This window comes from Pinus tabuliformis, chromosome 8, assembly GCF_031772625.1.
Source record: "Pinus tabuliformis cultivar Carrire ecotype Pingquan chromosome 8, CPIR1, whole genome shotgun sequence".
Taxonomy (NCBI): Eukaryota; Viridiplantae; Streptophyta; class Pinopsida; order Pinales; family Pinaceae; genus Pinus; species Pinus tabuliformis.
Genome location: NC_142294.1, coordinates 868304808 through 868318808, shown reverse-complemented (window position 1 = coordinate 868318808; position 14001 = coordinate 868304808). Strand labels below are relative to the sequence as shown.

The window sequence follows — 14001 nt, the reverse complement described above, 5'->3', positions numbered from 1 at the left end:
ATATGGTTTATAACATATCAGCCGTCAAAAAAAGATTTACCAAGCCAGAAACTGGTTTTGGTGTGCAAGTCCCTTGCTTATGTCATAGTATCCTTTCTCACTTTGTTGCTAAAATTGTCAATTGTTTCAGTGTCATGCCACATGGGCCATCTTTCATAGTATCATAAGGCATTGCTTGCACAGAAAGCTTTACCAATCGCAAGCTGGCTTTGGAGTGCAAGTTCCTGGGTTGATGCGATAGCCTCCTTCCTTTGTGCAGTGCCATCATTTCTGGCGGCTTTAATGTCATGCCTCATGGACCATCTTCAGCCTTTGGTTGTTACCTATGTGATGTTATAGGGTATGTTGCTAAAACGGTATATCCCTATTTTGGGATTATTGTGTGCATGTTAACATTGCTGTTGGGTGTCTGTGTTGTGAATATTCACACATACATAACAATTTTGAGACGGTTCATAAGGCATTGCTTGCACAGAAAGCTTTACCAATCGGAAGCTGGCTTTGGAGTGCAAGTTCCTGGGTTGATGCGATAGCCTCCTTCCTTTGTGCAGTGCCATCATTTCTGGCGGCTTTAATGTCATGCCTCATGGACCATCTTCAGCCTTTGGTTGTTACCTATGTGATGTTATAGGGTATGTTGCCAAAACGGTATATCCCTTTGTTGAAATTCCAGTCCATATTAGTATCCTTCTCTGTCTTGTCTTTAGCTTTAATCTTGTGACATCTAATTTAATGCTTTTTGACAGTCATGGCTATTTGTAGTTCCGTGGTCATAACACATGATTTTTGGTGTTTTTATGCATTTTCTTAGTGAAAGTGGATTTTACCATGGTCACTGTTGACCCAATTGCAATGATAAGATTTTACCTTGGTCACCGTTGATCCAATTGCAATGATGGTCTCAGGTGCTAATACGTCCATATCGGAGCTCGGAATGTGATAATAAATGGATTTGTTATTTGAGAACGTATGGACTCTTTTAGCCAAACAACAATTCTGACCCTGTAATTATAAACTGTAGCTTACTAAACTCGCCTTTTGGTTCCCTGGAGATTGCCATGTATTCTATACTTTACATCTCCCTGGAAAGGAAATGATCCCATCCTTTATGCTTTTTAGATATCTGTAGACGTTATTATTTAGTTATCCTAACAATGCTGATGACTATCTGTGGCTTTGCTGGGTTGTTTGCAGTGACTTAATTTACGACCTTCTTACTCGGTTAAGTCAACGCTTGGAAGAATTGGATGTTTCTACAATATTGACAATCTTACAATGTATGCAGTTTTTTGCCTGATGTTTTCTCTTTTACATCTTTTTTGTGTAGTACACACACAATGTTATGACTTCTGAAATCATTTGGCACATGTCAAATAGGACACTAACATTTTTGGGTGATTTGAGCAGGTTGTGGCATGGGCTTAAGGCGTGATGATCCAGCTGCTATGAAAGATTTTGTTGTTGGTGTTCAACAGCAGGTGCAGAAATTGAAAAATCCACCTGCAGGGACACAAGATGGAAAGCCAAAAAATAGTGGAAAGAGGGTATGGTGCTGAGTTACATAGTAACACTGTATGGTTGTTCAAACAAGTGAAATTAACTAGCCCTAAGTTTTTGTTTTGCATTTTTGACAGATGGAGTTTATGCTAGAAACTATCTGTGAGATAAAAAATAATAAGAAGAGGCCAAAAGAGGAGTCTACACCTCACACTCGCCTAAAGAAATGGCTACAAAAGGTGCTTTTCTTTTAGATAGAGGACCCAAGATTTGCTTTTCAGTGCTTTAATTGTAATTTTTTGTGGCATTAAAATCCATATGGATGAAGTATTTTATGGCACAAAGAAAGTCATTCATGACTAGTCTATTGCTGTCATATTATATGCTCCTGCAAGTCACCTTTTTACTTAGCATCTGTACTAGTATTGGACATTAAAATACATGTTTCATTATGTTCTGGCAATCGTTATATTTAATATTGATTTTTCCCCTATTATCAACCCCAATATGTTTTCCAGTTTTGCTTTCTGATTTCGTTATCATTCTTTGGAATCAAGATCATCTTGGAATCTGAAGTTCATGGCTTCTTTGTTAATAGGAGAAAGTATAGAGAAAGGATGTCTTAGGAATAGTGAAATTCAGCTTTCAAAACTTCCTAGAATACAACATATTCACCACTTCTAACTTGTACAGATGAATGTTTGAACATGTTTTAAATGACTTTAGGATATCATCAACATGAGGGAGCATATCTGCAACAGACCATTCTGTTGAATATCAACACAAAAGTTAAATAATTTGACGATTATATACTCGTGCTCAAATCATTGAAAAGGATATACTATCCTCTCTTCAGTGGTCTGTTTGTTAATAGCACAGCCCTAAAACTGGGGAAGGAAATGCTGAAGGAAATCAGGTTTGGATACTGGAGGAGCTGGATGAAATGTGTTTGAATATGCTTAATACAAAATCCAATCTTTCAAGTAAAGAGCCATTCCAAAATATAATAGAGACCTCAAAAAGCAGCCCAATCTTTGCAGAATCCTTTTAAGGGGACAATAAAATGTTTTGTGTTAAAAGGTGCAAAAGCCTTAAATGACATGTTAAGATCCATTTTACACAAATTTCCCCTTGTGGAAAAAATATCTACTGGTGACACATTGTTGTGTTGAAATTAATTCTCAATGTAGTGATGAATGCCTATGTTTTGTGGAAAAAGGTGCAAGAACCTTAATTGACATGTTAAGATCCATTTTACACAAACTGATCCCTGTGGAAAAATGTCTACTTGCGACACATTGTTGTGTTGATATAAATTCTCAATTTAGTGATCATTGCCTTTGTAGAAAGAATGTACGGATTAATCCAATGAGGCATCAATAAGTTTGAATCTCAGTATGGAGAAGAGCCATTGGATATGCAATTTTGGTGTGATTGTGTTCAAGAAAAGAAGGGATACAGTTTTATTGGTGTTGAGAAATATAGCTCGGTGAGGAACTTCCACACAGGTTTAGTGTGAATGTGCTCGAGGTGGTTCGAGGTATTTTGAAAAGTAACTTACTGAGAGATTAGGGGTTCAACTAAACGTATAAAGACATGTCAAGATAGAATGTTCAGACACAATTTTTTGTTGGATAGGGATAGGAACCAGTTGAGCAAAGCTGAGAAGCAGGAGATGAGCCAGAGCAGAGGGAAGGAAGAGGCCATACAATAGCAATTTGTATAGTTGTACAGATCTGTACAGCAGTATGTTGTACTACAACAGACCATATAGCAGGCTATACAGTTTTCCTTGTAGGTTGTTTCTTCTCGGTTTTTGTGCAGATCTGTTTCTGAGGTGAGTTTGATTAATTGTGGAGCTGCTAGATTGGTAGATTGTGGAGGTTTTATTGTAGGCTTTGAATAAGGAATTAGAAGCTGATTCTGAAAGAGAAATTACCTGTGTATGCGAAAACTGTTTTATGCTTTCTATTTACTTTTCCAGCTATTGTATGATTGTTGCTATGGTCCAAAATTAATTTCTACATTAATTAAATTCAATAATTGATTTGTTTGATTGAGATCATAAGGGAAAGAATCACTTAGGGCTGGAATTTTCTACAATTGGAACAATGCACAATGGATTCATTATTGAACAATTAGAAGCTAAAATGTCAGAAATTTCACAATGGATTCATTATTGAAACCATTATTGAACCATTAGAAGCTAAATATATTAGAGATTGAGGTGCAGAGAAATGAAGGGATAAGTTACAGTATTGGAATGGTGGATGATGAAGGACCCACCCATATTAGTAGTGGCATGGACACCGCTGGATTGCTTTAGTGCCACAAGCTTGAGTTGATTCAGGATGGAGCAACATAAGAGGACGAGTAGCAGGGCATTGTGGAATGAGATGTTTTCGATCTCCTTTGGGTGTCTATTGGAATCTCTGGTAGGCTGTAGGCTTGCCATGAGGAAAGGGCAGGGAGAACTCAAGGCCTAGGTTTTTTGAGGGCGCCATTCCACTCTGCTCATCCAACATTAAGGCAACAGAGAAGGACCATGAAGAAAGGTGTGGTTGAAGACTCTGTTTAAGGCAAGCAATTTCAAACTGCTGGAGATGCTAGTCTACTGGTAGTGGTTGCCCATATCTAAGGGAAGGAAGGTAGGTAGATTGTTCCAGTGGTGGTGGTGGCTTTGGAGGAGTAGGACCAGTTGGCAGATTGAGTGGTAAGTTACATTTGAAAATTGAATCTAAAAATGTCATTAAGAGATTGTTGTTGCCTAAATGAGAAGCCATTGTAGCTTTGACATTGGATCATTTCTTCAATAAATGATAGTTCTCTGTTTCATATACTTAGATGTAAACATTGCTACCATATCCCATGGTTCTCTATCTCATATACTTAGAAGTAAAAATCGCGTCCACAACATAACCAATGTTGCTACAGGATATTTTTTTTCAAATGCAATAATTGGAAAATAATTGCAATAACTGGTCTCTTGGGTGCAATGAAAAAGAATGGCCCTGTTGTCATCCAAAATGTACACCAAGGGCCACAATGCTCCGAACAAAGGCTGTCACTGTAAAGTTTAAACTTTGTCCACTCTGTTCTAGCTATCTCCTAGGCAAGCTAAGGGGGGTAGTCCCTAAGAGGTGAAAGATGGATGATGAAGGAAAAAATGTTGGGAACCAACAAGTTCTAGGAGATGCACTGAAAGCTATCTTATTAACTTGACTTAAATTAGATGCAAGCAAGATTAATTGAGCAATGTTTAAGATATTCAATTAAATTTAGACAAACCAGATTTAAAGTTATGAGACCAGTGCCTTTAAATACAATGCTTAGAAAGAAAAGACTTGCAAGATAAATGATTCACCAAGTAACAAGATGACAAACGCTGCTTTAGATGGATGATCGACTAACTTATATGAAATGCAAGATGAAATGAGATGTTAAAGACTTAAGCACTTAGGTTACGATTTACTCTGAGCTAAACGCTAAGTACTTAAATGAAAATTTCAATGAAAATCCCAATTATGCAAATGCTCAAAATACTCAATTTAGGAAATGAAAGATATACAATTTTCCACAAGTCCATGATAAAGTATTCGATAAAAATTCTGATGACAATTACCTGAAAATTTCCAAACTAAATATGCAGGAAATATCCAATAGTTCAAGTAAATAAACCCACACTTAGAGTTAATTAAACAATGAGCGATCTCAATAGATATGAAACTTAGCTGAAGCATGCAAAAGGCTTAAACACTAAAATTTCGAAAATTAATTACCAATTTACCAGTAAAAACCATGAAATTTAAATGCTAATAAAATAAATACTTCTTCAAGCAATTATGGAATTAAATGATTTTCTTAAATAACTCCAATCCATAAAATATATTTTTCTTCTATAGTCAAACTTAGAAAAAAAATTTATTTGCCTTGAATGTAGAAAAATTTAAATTTTTACCCCACAAAGATTTTAAAGATTATAGGCCCAAAAAATAAAAACACTTATCACAAAAAATTCAAAAAAAAGAACCTAAGTTCAAAAAATTATGTCATACTTTTATTAAATTTAATGTGATAATGTTTGAAAATGGAAATTTAAAATTTTAGAGGGCCAATGAATCAAATGATTTAAATGTGGAAAATAAAAAATTAAATTTTTATTTTTTAAAGGGCCAAAGGGCACTTAAAAAAAATAAATTTTTGTATTTTTTTTTTGATGATAAGTGGGTGAATCCTGAAAATCACTCTTACCCTGTGGCTGAGAGGCCACGACTCAGGGGCATCTAAGCCGTCAAAATCACCCGGGGATCGCACCCGGCCTGAGCCGCACTAGCGGAAACCATGCTGGATTTTTTGGTATCGGCGAGACTAGAACCGGTGACCTTTGCATACGGAGCGCCTTAACAGCGCGCTCCTTCACCGACTGTTCTATATCTCTTTGATGTATTGTTTATGGAATAGTTAAATAATTTTTTTTTTTTTGTAATGGGCCAAGGTCATACAAATGAATTAAATCGAAATGGCCAGGTCGAAAAAAGAAAACGACGTATGTAGGTTGAGGGAGAGGAACTCACGTTCGGGGTTGAGGAATCGAAGATCTGATGCAGTGGAAGAGTTTCCAAGAGGAAAGGGCTAGCAGGCAGCAAGGGAAGAGGGCCGAGCAACGAAGAGGAGAGGGAGGCGTTAGTAGCGAGGGTGCTGTGGGCAACAAGGAGGATAGGCGAAGGAGTTGGCACTGAGGAGGATGAGTGACACTGGTTGAAGGGAACAAGGGAGGAGCAAAGAGGGAGCATGATGTAGGGAGGAAATGTGACGTGCAGGACTGAGTGCTGAGGGTTTAGGGTCACGGGAGGAAGAATAACAGGGTTGCGTTTGGAATTAGGAAGCTGAGGGAGATAAAGAAAAGGAGTTGCGGGCTAGGAAAACAAAGGGTAGGGATCTAGCAGCTAATTTGAAGAGGATTTCGAAGAGGAGGGAGCAGGAAACGAGGGAGCAAAGAATTGGACCTATGGGTTAGGGAGTTGAGCAGGGAACGAAGATTACGCAAAAATGAGGAGCCTCAAGGCAATGGATATGAGGAAAAAATGGTAGCCCAAGGGCCCTACAAAAAATTCTTAGATTTTTTATTTTTATTTTTTATTTCAAGATGATGTATTTTTGCTTCAAATTATTCTTAGAATTTACTATGAAAACCTTAGATTTGAACCTTTAAACAAATGATTTCGTCGTTTGATCCTTGCACACAAGAGTTTGAGTCTAGATCTTGCCCTCTAAGGCCTAGATCTGCCTTAAAACCCCAAATTTTCCTTAACAAACTTCAGATCTAAACTTGCACAAAACAAAAATAAAACCCCAGATCCCACATATATACAAAAATCTAAAATTAAACCCAAATCCCAAGTTAGAAAACAAAAAACAAAAAATAAAACTTTTAATTTTTCAAATTTATACACTTATATTACAGATTTATCACATGTGAGGAGTATGAGTCCAACTCTGCTTCTAGATTTGTAGATTTGAGACCCTTTCTAGTAAGCTCTAACAATTTAGCACAATATTTTGAAAAATATTTTTTTTAAGTTTTAGGTACTAGCCTAGGACACCCTTGCAAGATATAATTCGTTAGATAATCTAGGAATTTTAATCCGGAAGGCTCTCTAGATCTTAGTTTTGGGAGTCGGTTGGTTCAACCAAAAACTTCCCCAAACCCGCAAAATTTTTGAATCAAATGATTTTTGCACACTTATAAAATAAGTCGTTAAACTAATAGAGGTATGAAAGAACTATTAAATCGTTAAAGATTAGAGATACCTACTAATGAATTAAAAATCTTAATGCTATCTTAAAACCCAACAACCTAAGCAAGGTACCTGTGCAATGGATTGATCTACAAGAACTATTAACCAACAACTTATAAATAAGATCAACAAAACCTTAAATACAAGTTACCATAAAATACTGGAGAGGAACACTGCCATTAAGTAAAACCCCAACCCCAATGATCCGGATTTAAACAGGAACACAACAAATTACAGAGATAACCATATACACAAAGATGCAGCGGAAATAATACTTCATTTCATTAATGGAAAATACTGAAATATGCTTACAACCAGAAATGGAAATAAACCAGCTAGGGCGATGGTAGCTTATCTCTGAGAAGAGATGTGATGGCTACATGCCTCTGAACTGTGTTACAATGAGGCTCGAAGGCCTATTTATTGTTGAGAAACAATGGAAAACCATTAACATTCCAAAACCTAACCCTAGGGGATGAAACGCCAAACTGTGGGCCCCGTTTGGGGTAAATTGGTACATCAACTTCCCGGGGTCGTAACTTTGGCATATGATCTCCGTTTGACGCATACAATAGCTCGTTAGAAAGATCTATCCGAGCACTACCATTGTTGGAACGGGCAACATTTCCATGGACCCATGTTGCCCCCAGATTCCCCAAAAAACATCGTTTAGGGCCTCAAAATGGCTCCGGAAGTTCAGGACCCGAAAAACTGCTAAAAATAGTAAATTGTGCTACAATTAAGGAAACTGAAAATGCTGAGAAAAACAATGGTGGGGGTCCAGGTGGACTTGGCAGGTGGCCACCAATATCCACCTGGATCACTCAAAGACTTTGCGTTGTATTATTCCAGAAAAAGTTTACAAGAGCTTCAAGAGCTAGTACACGATTGAATGATCGAATCCTTTCAGAAGACAAATTGTTGGAAAAAGTAACTATGTTTGGTCTTCAATAATGTACTTAAGTCATTATGTATTGTACTTGTCAAAATAATAAATAAAAGAATTTATTATTATTATTATTATTGTGACTTATTAAAGCATGGGTTTCATGCTTGGGTCACCATGTTTTAGGTCAAAGTCGCCATAAAGGACTTCTAGGGCTTATTCTGAGTCTATAGAATTATTGTACATTTAAAGAGACCCTTCTTGGGCTTTTGAATCATGTAAAAAGGTTAAGTATTGAGTCAAATATGAATTATGGAACCTCCACACCATGTTGGCCCAAGGGAAGATCAAGTTGGCCTAAGACCCTATTTGACCCCACAAGAAGCCTATAAAAGGAAGGACATCGAATTCATTTGTAGCATCTCTTCTCATTAAGTTCGAATTCTCTCTACTGAGCAGAAGTGCGAAAATCTTGTTGCTAGGCAAAAGCGCGAAGTGGGTAGCTGGGAAAGTTTGTTGTTGGGAGTCGAATTGAATGCGAGTTTGGGTGAGTCTAAGGAGTCAAGGAAAATTGAAATTTTGGTGGTGGTCTCTCTCTATTTCGTGCCCTGGATTGGGATATTGAAGTCTTCCAAGTTGGATTGTTGCCGAAAGCTATTTGCTACTACAAGTTGCTGCATAGTCGAAGTTGTTGGGAAAAGGTCAATCTTCTGGAGGTTAACTTGGTGTGGAGGGAAGGTCTGGTCTTAGTTTAGGGTGAAGAGTTTCAAAGAATACTATTAAAAGGAAGAATTACTTTGACTGAGTTTTCCTCTCGAGTGGGGTTTTACCCTGGCATGTGCCTACATCTTGTGTTCATTGTTTTATGTGCTACTGTTTTTGGTAATTACTTGATGAACTAAAGAAAGAAGATATAAAGAATCGTAATAATAAGAAACATCACAAGTAATTATCAAGATCAAGAAAATCTTTACTGCTTTTCTAATTTTGCAACACAAATGACCTCTAATTTATAGATTAATTCTCCAACGACTAGTTGGTTTGATCCTCAAAGTAATCTCGACCGTTAAAAAAGATTTAATAATCTTTTAATCTCTTTCGTCGAAATTATTTTATTTGTTGAGGAAACTCAAATTTTTCATTTAATTGAATTTTAATCAACTCAAAATTAATTATTTTGATTTGATTTCCTCAAAACATTGATTTTGACTTCACTATCAAGGTCCAAGGGTCCAAAATCTCTTGAAATTTTCAATATTCCCTTGGCTGGGGACCTCCAAAAATTATCTCTTCTAGAACTCACGAATTTGTTAATTTGGAGGATTATTTTTTCTTAGGACTTAAAATTAATTAAATTTCTGGTTCATAATTTTTAATTTATTTTTGCCAGAAAATTTAATTACTTGACTCATGAGGGGATTAATAATTTTTCCACCCTCAAATAATTTAACCATGGTGTCTAAATATGAGGGATCATTTACTAAAATATTTTTTACATCAAGATATTACAATTAAATACATGAAGGGGGAACACCCGTTCGTTATAGACCTGTTACCCACCATTATGTGGGTGATATCCCGAGGATAATTTTTTTCTCCAAGATGGTCCTCAGGCGACAGCCAGCAGCCCCTTGCAGCCAGCAACTAGCTTGTTATGACATTTCTACGCCACCTGAGCCAGCCATGTGGTCCCTCACCCATCTGCCATGATCGTATGTTTGAAGGTGGGCCTCCTAAACCTAAAGATATGCCTTATCCTTTGTGTTAAAATTAGCAACAAGGAATTCCAATTTAATTTTCCCTTGAATTAAATTGTGAATTAAATCGAAATTGTATTCTCATAGCAACTTGTAATTGTTAATTAAGTAAAAGAGACTTAATTGACTTAGAAAATTCGAGTTGGAAGTCTATCTAGAGTCGTGTAGAGTGATCCCTAAATTTAAGAGGCCCAAGTTGAGTTCTTTTGAGTTGTAATTAGATAACTCAGTCTAACTGAGTTATAGTCAGTTAAACTAGTTCTAACTGTTGGAGGAACTAGTAGAGATTTAGTAGTGGAGTAGTGCACTAGTGCATCACCAGTACCACACCAGTTAACTGAAGATTCACTCATAAAGAACTCATGCATGTTAGTCCATAGGAAGACCCAGTTGAGATTAAAGTTCAGGGATAATGTACTATCAACTGTATAATTTTCCTAGTTGTACAGATGGTGCATGCAATCAGTTGAGGACCTATGTTTGGATTGCGCAGTTATGGAGAGTGGATTTCCCAATTAAATATGGGCTAATTCCCTTAGGGATTGTGTAAGGAAGTAGGGGCTTGGAAGGTTAGTAAATTGGCTAAGTGTTGGCTAGAGTCAACCTAGGAAGCAAGAGTTAGATTGTACTTGTGCATGAATTGTTTGGGTTGAACAAGCATTGTATTTTATTCTCAGATCTTCTGGTTAATGCAATATAGATAGTCGAGGTTTTTAGCAGTTGCTTTCCCTAGAGAAATATTGTGTTATGTGCGATTGATATTCTTCATTTTCAGCGTATTGTTTTCATCGATCAATTTTGGTTTTCGTTGAAGAGTAGAGTAGATTCTTGTCTTGTGTTTTAGCATATCACATAAGCTGTTGAATCTATAATAAAAATCTACATGGTATCGAAGCTGGAGATAGTATAGAAGAGGAGAATTCGAGTTTGTTGTGCAGGTGAAAATCGAATTTGCAAGTTCATACTTCAGAGCAACAATATGTCATTCTATGGTTTGCGACTTGAGTATGCCTTGGAGGGCAACTCGAATTACATAGCTTGGAAAGACAAGATGGAGGCAGTGCTGGAAGATAATGGCCTCAAGGAATTCATTGATCCTGACATTTCTAAGCCTCCAACATCGGATGCTAAAGATCTAGCTGAATGGAGAAAGTGTGTGGCAAAAGCGAGAAGAATTATCCTAGAAGGAGTTTGAGACCACATTGTCTCGAGTCTCCATGGTAAGGATACTCCATACTCAATGTGGAAGGCATTGACAAACCTGTTTCAAAATAGCAGTGACCATAGGAAGTTGGCACTGAAGGACAAACTCAAAAAGATCAAGATGGAGAAGGGCAACTCAATTCCGAAGTACTTGACCAAGTTCACCCATTGTCGGGATGAGCTTGGAAGTGTCAGGATTACTGTTGCCGAAGATGATATGGTGAGCCTAGCTCTTCTAGGACTTCCCAAGAGTTGGCATAGTTACCAGGACTCTGTTAATGGGAGGGAGAAGCTACCAGATTGGGAGCGACTGTGGTTGGATTTGGTACAGGAAGAGATTAAGAGGAACACTAGAGACGGATCCTCATCAAAAACTCATGATGAGGAGAATTGTGCCTTAGCGGGTAAGGCAAAGAAAGGGAAGGGGAAGTCATCCCGTTCCAAATCAGATACTTGTCATGGCGACAAGAAGAAGGACATGGTGAAAGTCAAGTGCTTTCATTGTCACAAGCTGGGACATTTTGCTACAAAGTGTTCACTCAAGAAGGCCGGTAAGAAGCCCTCAGGAGAAGCGGCAGGGGAGGCTCTTGCCTCACAATTTGAAAAGGACTTTACCCTCATCGCATGTATGGTGTCATCGATGATGGGTAGTGTATGGTACATGGACAGTGGATCTTCTTTCCACATGACTGGTAACAAAGATCTCTTCAGTAACTTGGAGGAGAAGGATCTCTAGATGCATATCGAGATGGGTGATGATGGGAGGTATAGTGCTACCAGGCTTGGTACAATTACCTTTCAGAGGGAGTCGGGTTCTCCCCTCACTTTGTGAGATGTTATGTATGTTCCTGGTTTGAAGAAGAACTTGGTATCTGTTGCCATGTTGGAGGATAGAGGCTATGATGTGATCTTTAATAAGGGAAAGGTGTTCCTTTATCACATAGCCATGGGACAGGTGAAGAGGATAGGGGTTCGAGTGAAGAATCTCTACAAGTTGGAGGTAGAAGATTGTGCTGCCTTGAGCACGAAAGCAGAGAAGGTTCAAAGTCGAGACATTGTGGAGTTGTGGCATAGGGGATTGGATCACTTGCATCATGGCGCTTTGAAAATCATGCAACAAATTTCTACCGGTCTTCCCAAGGGTACACTGGAGTAGATTGACACATGCAAGGGGTGTACATTGGAAACTACAAATAATTTGTTTGATTAATTTAACAAATAGAAGAAACATTATTAGTTGCTGCAGTAGGATTCGGGGTCATCGAATTTTCACATGGTATCGGAGCACAGATTGTAAGCCGGAGAGCTCAGAGCAGTAGAGGAGAAGGAGGTTCGAATTTCTGCGTAGGTAGAAATTTGAAACCCCAGAGGCAGCGTAGTCCTTGGGACAAGAGGATTGAGTTTTGAGGAAAAGTCTAATTTCTCTGTCGACCTTCCATGTGTTGAGTAATCTAGGGGCAACAAGTGTAGAAGATTTCTCTTCTTATTGATAACTGCTTGTGATGTATTTTTTCTTTTCTTGATTTACTTATTCTTTCCTTTTTTATAATTAGTGTTCTCTATCAGCAAACAACTACCGAAAACATAAATAAAAATGAGACAATAGGACACTAGATGCAGGCGATCATCTAGGGCCAAAACCTCTCCAACTTGAGAGGAAAACCCACTAGATTTTTTTCTTCTTATAGAATCTTCAATTGGCGAATTCTAAGGCCTAGACCCATGACCAAAAACCCCTCCAAGACCAAGTCAATGCTTCCTCTTTGAATAGCTTCTCCTTCCAGCGACTTCAACCTACTCAGCAACTGCAATTTCAGAGAGTGCAACTACAACTTCGACTTGCCCATAAACTACAACTTCAACTTGCCCAGAAATTGTAACTTATCTTCTTCGCTTGAGTAGATTCTCTTTCCTAGAGAACTCGACTTCCAAAACAACTCTTCTTGATGACCTAACTTCACTTCTGCAACTCGACTTTACTACAACAATATATTCCCTAATTCCTCCGCACGTGTGGAGAGAAGTAGCCCAAAAACAAATCCAAAATAGCTCGACTTTTCCTCCTTCCTTTGTCTTCTTCTTCACACTTCTTCTGTCCTTATGATCGAACTTGTGAGTGAGAATGAAGTGTCTCCAAATGAGGCTAAGTGCCCTATATATAGGTTTCCTTGAGCCTCCTATTAGGCCGACTTGACATGTCCTTAGGTCAATTGGTTGCTCCACGAGGTCGACTTGATGCTTGCATGTTTGACATGGCCTTGGAGGGTCTTTAGACTCTAATTTGACTCAAATAATTTTCTTATAATATGTAACATGCATAAGAAGCATTATTCATACATGACAATGACTCTTTTGACCTTATAGACTCAATGACATCCTTGAAGCTCTCAATGGGAGCTTGACCTAAAACAAATTTCCCTTGAGCATGAAACCCATGCCTCAAGAACACTAATAATACATTTATTTTTCTCTTTTCATTGAATACATAAAATTAACATTACACATGTCATTATGAAGATCGAACCTAGTTACATATTTCAACACTCCCTCTTAACTAGGGAGGTATTCATAATCCACACAAGGTACTTGGACATTCTCAATCTGAAGAATTCTCATAAGAAGAGTCAGATTGGTAACCCATCTGTTTGGCATCATGTCATCCAGCATTGTCACATAGCAAGGCCTTGACTAACCGCTCATAGCACAATGCTAGCGAGACCGGTGATTTATAAACACCATTATTATTGTCTCTCTCGGAACATACCCCACCTGAGTTCTCTCAGAGTATGTTCCACTAGGACTATTCTTATCTTGGATTCTTAGTCCTCAAAGAATATCGGTCCTCTATGTTGGGAAATCT

The 14001-nt window shown here is 37.9% G+C and overlaps 1 protein-coding gene across 1 annotated transcript in view; it reads left to right on the top strand.

Moving 5' to 3' along the window:
* Window positions 1–969: 969 nt before the first annotated feature.
* The window catches only part of LOC149238316 (uncharacterized), an 85789-nt gene continuing 72757 nt past the window's right edge, over window positions 970–14001 (top strand). Inside the window, exons 1-4 of the mRNA XM_089369528.1 lie at window positions 970–1004; window positions 1144–1277; window positions 1408–1544; window positions 1635–1736. Of these exons, the coding sequence (XP_089225654.1) occupies window positions 970–1004; window positions 1144–1277; window positions 1408–1544; window positions 1635–1736 (408 nt within the window). The remainder of the gene's footprint in view (window positions 1005–1143; window positions 1278–1407; window positions 1545–1634; window positions 1737–14001) is intronic.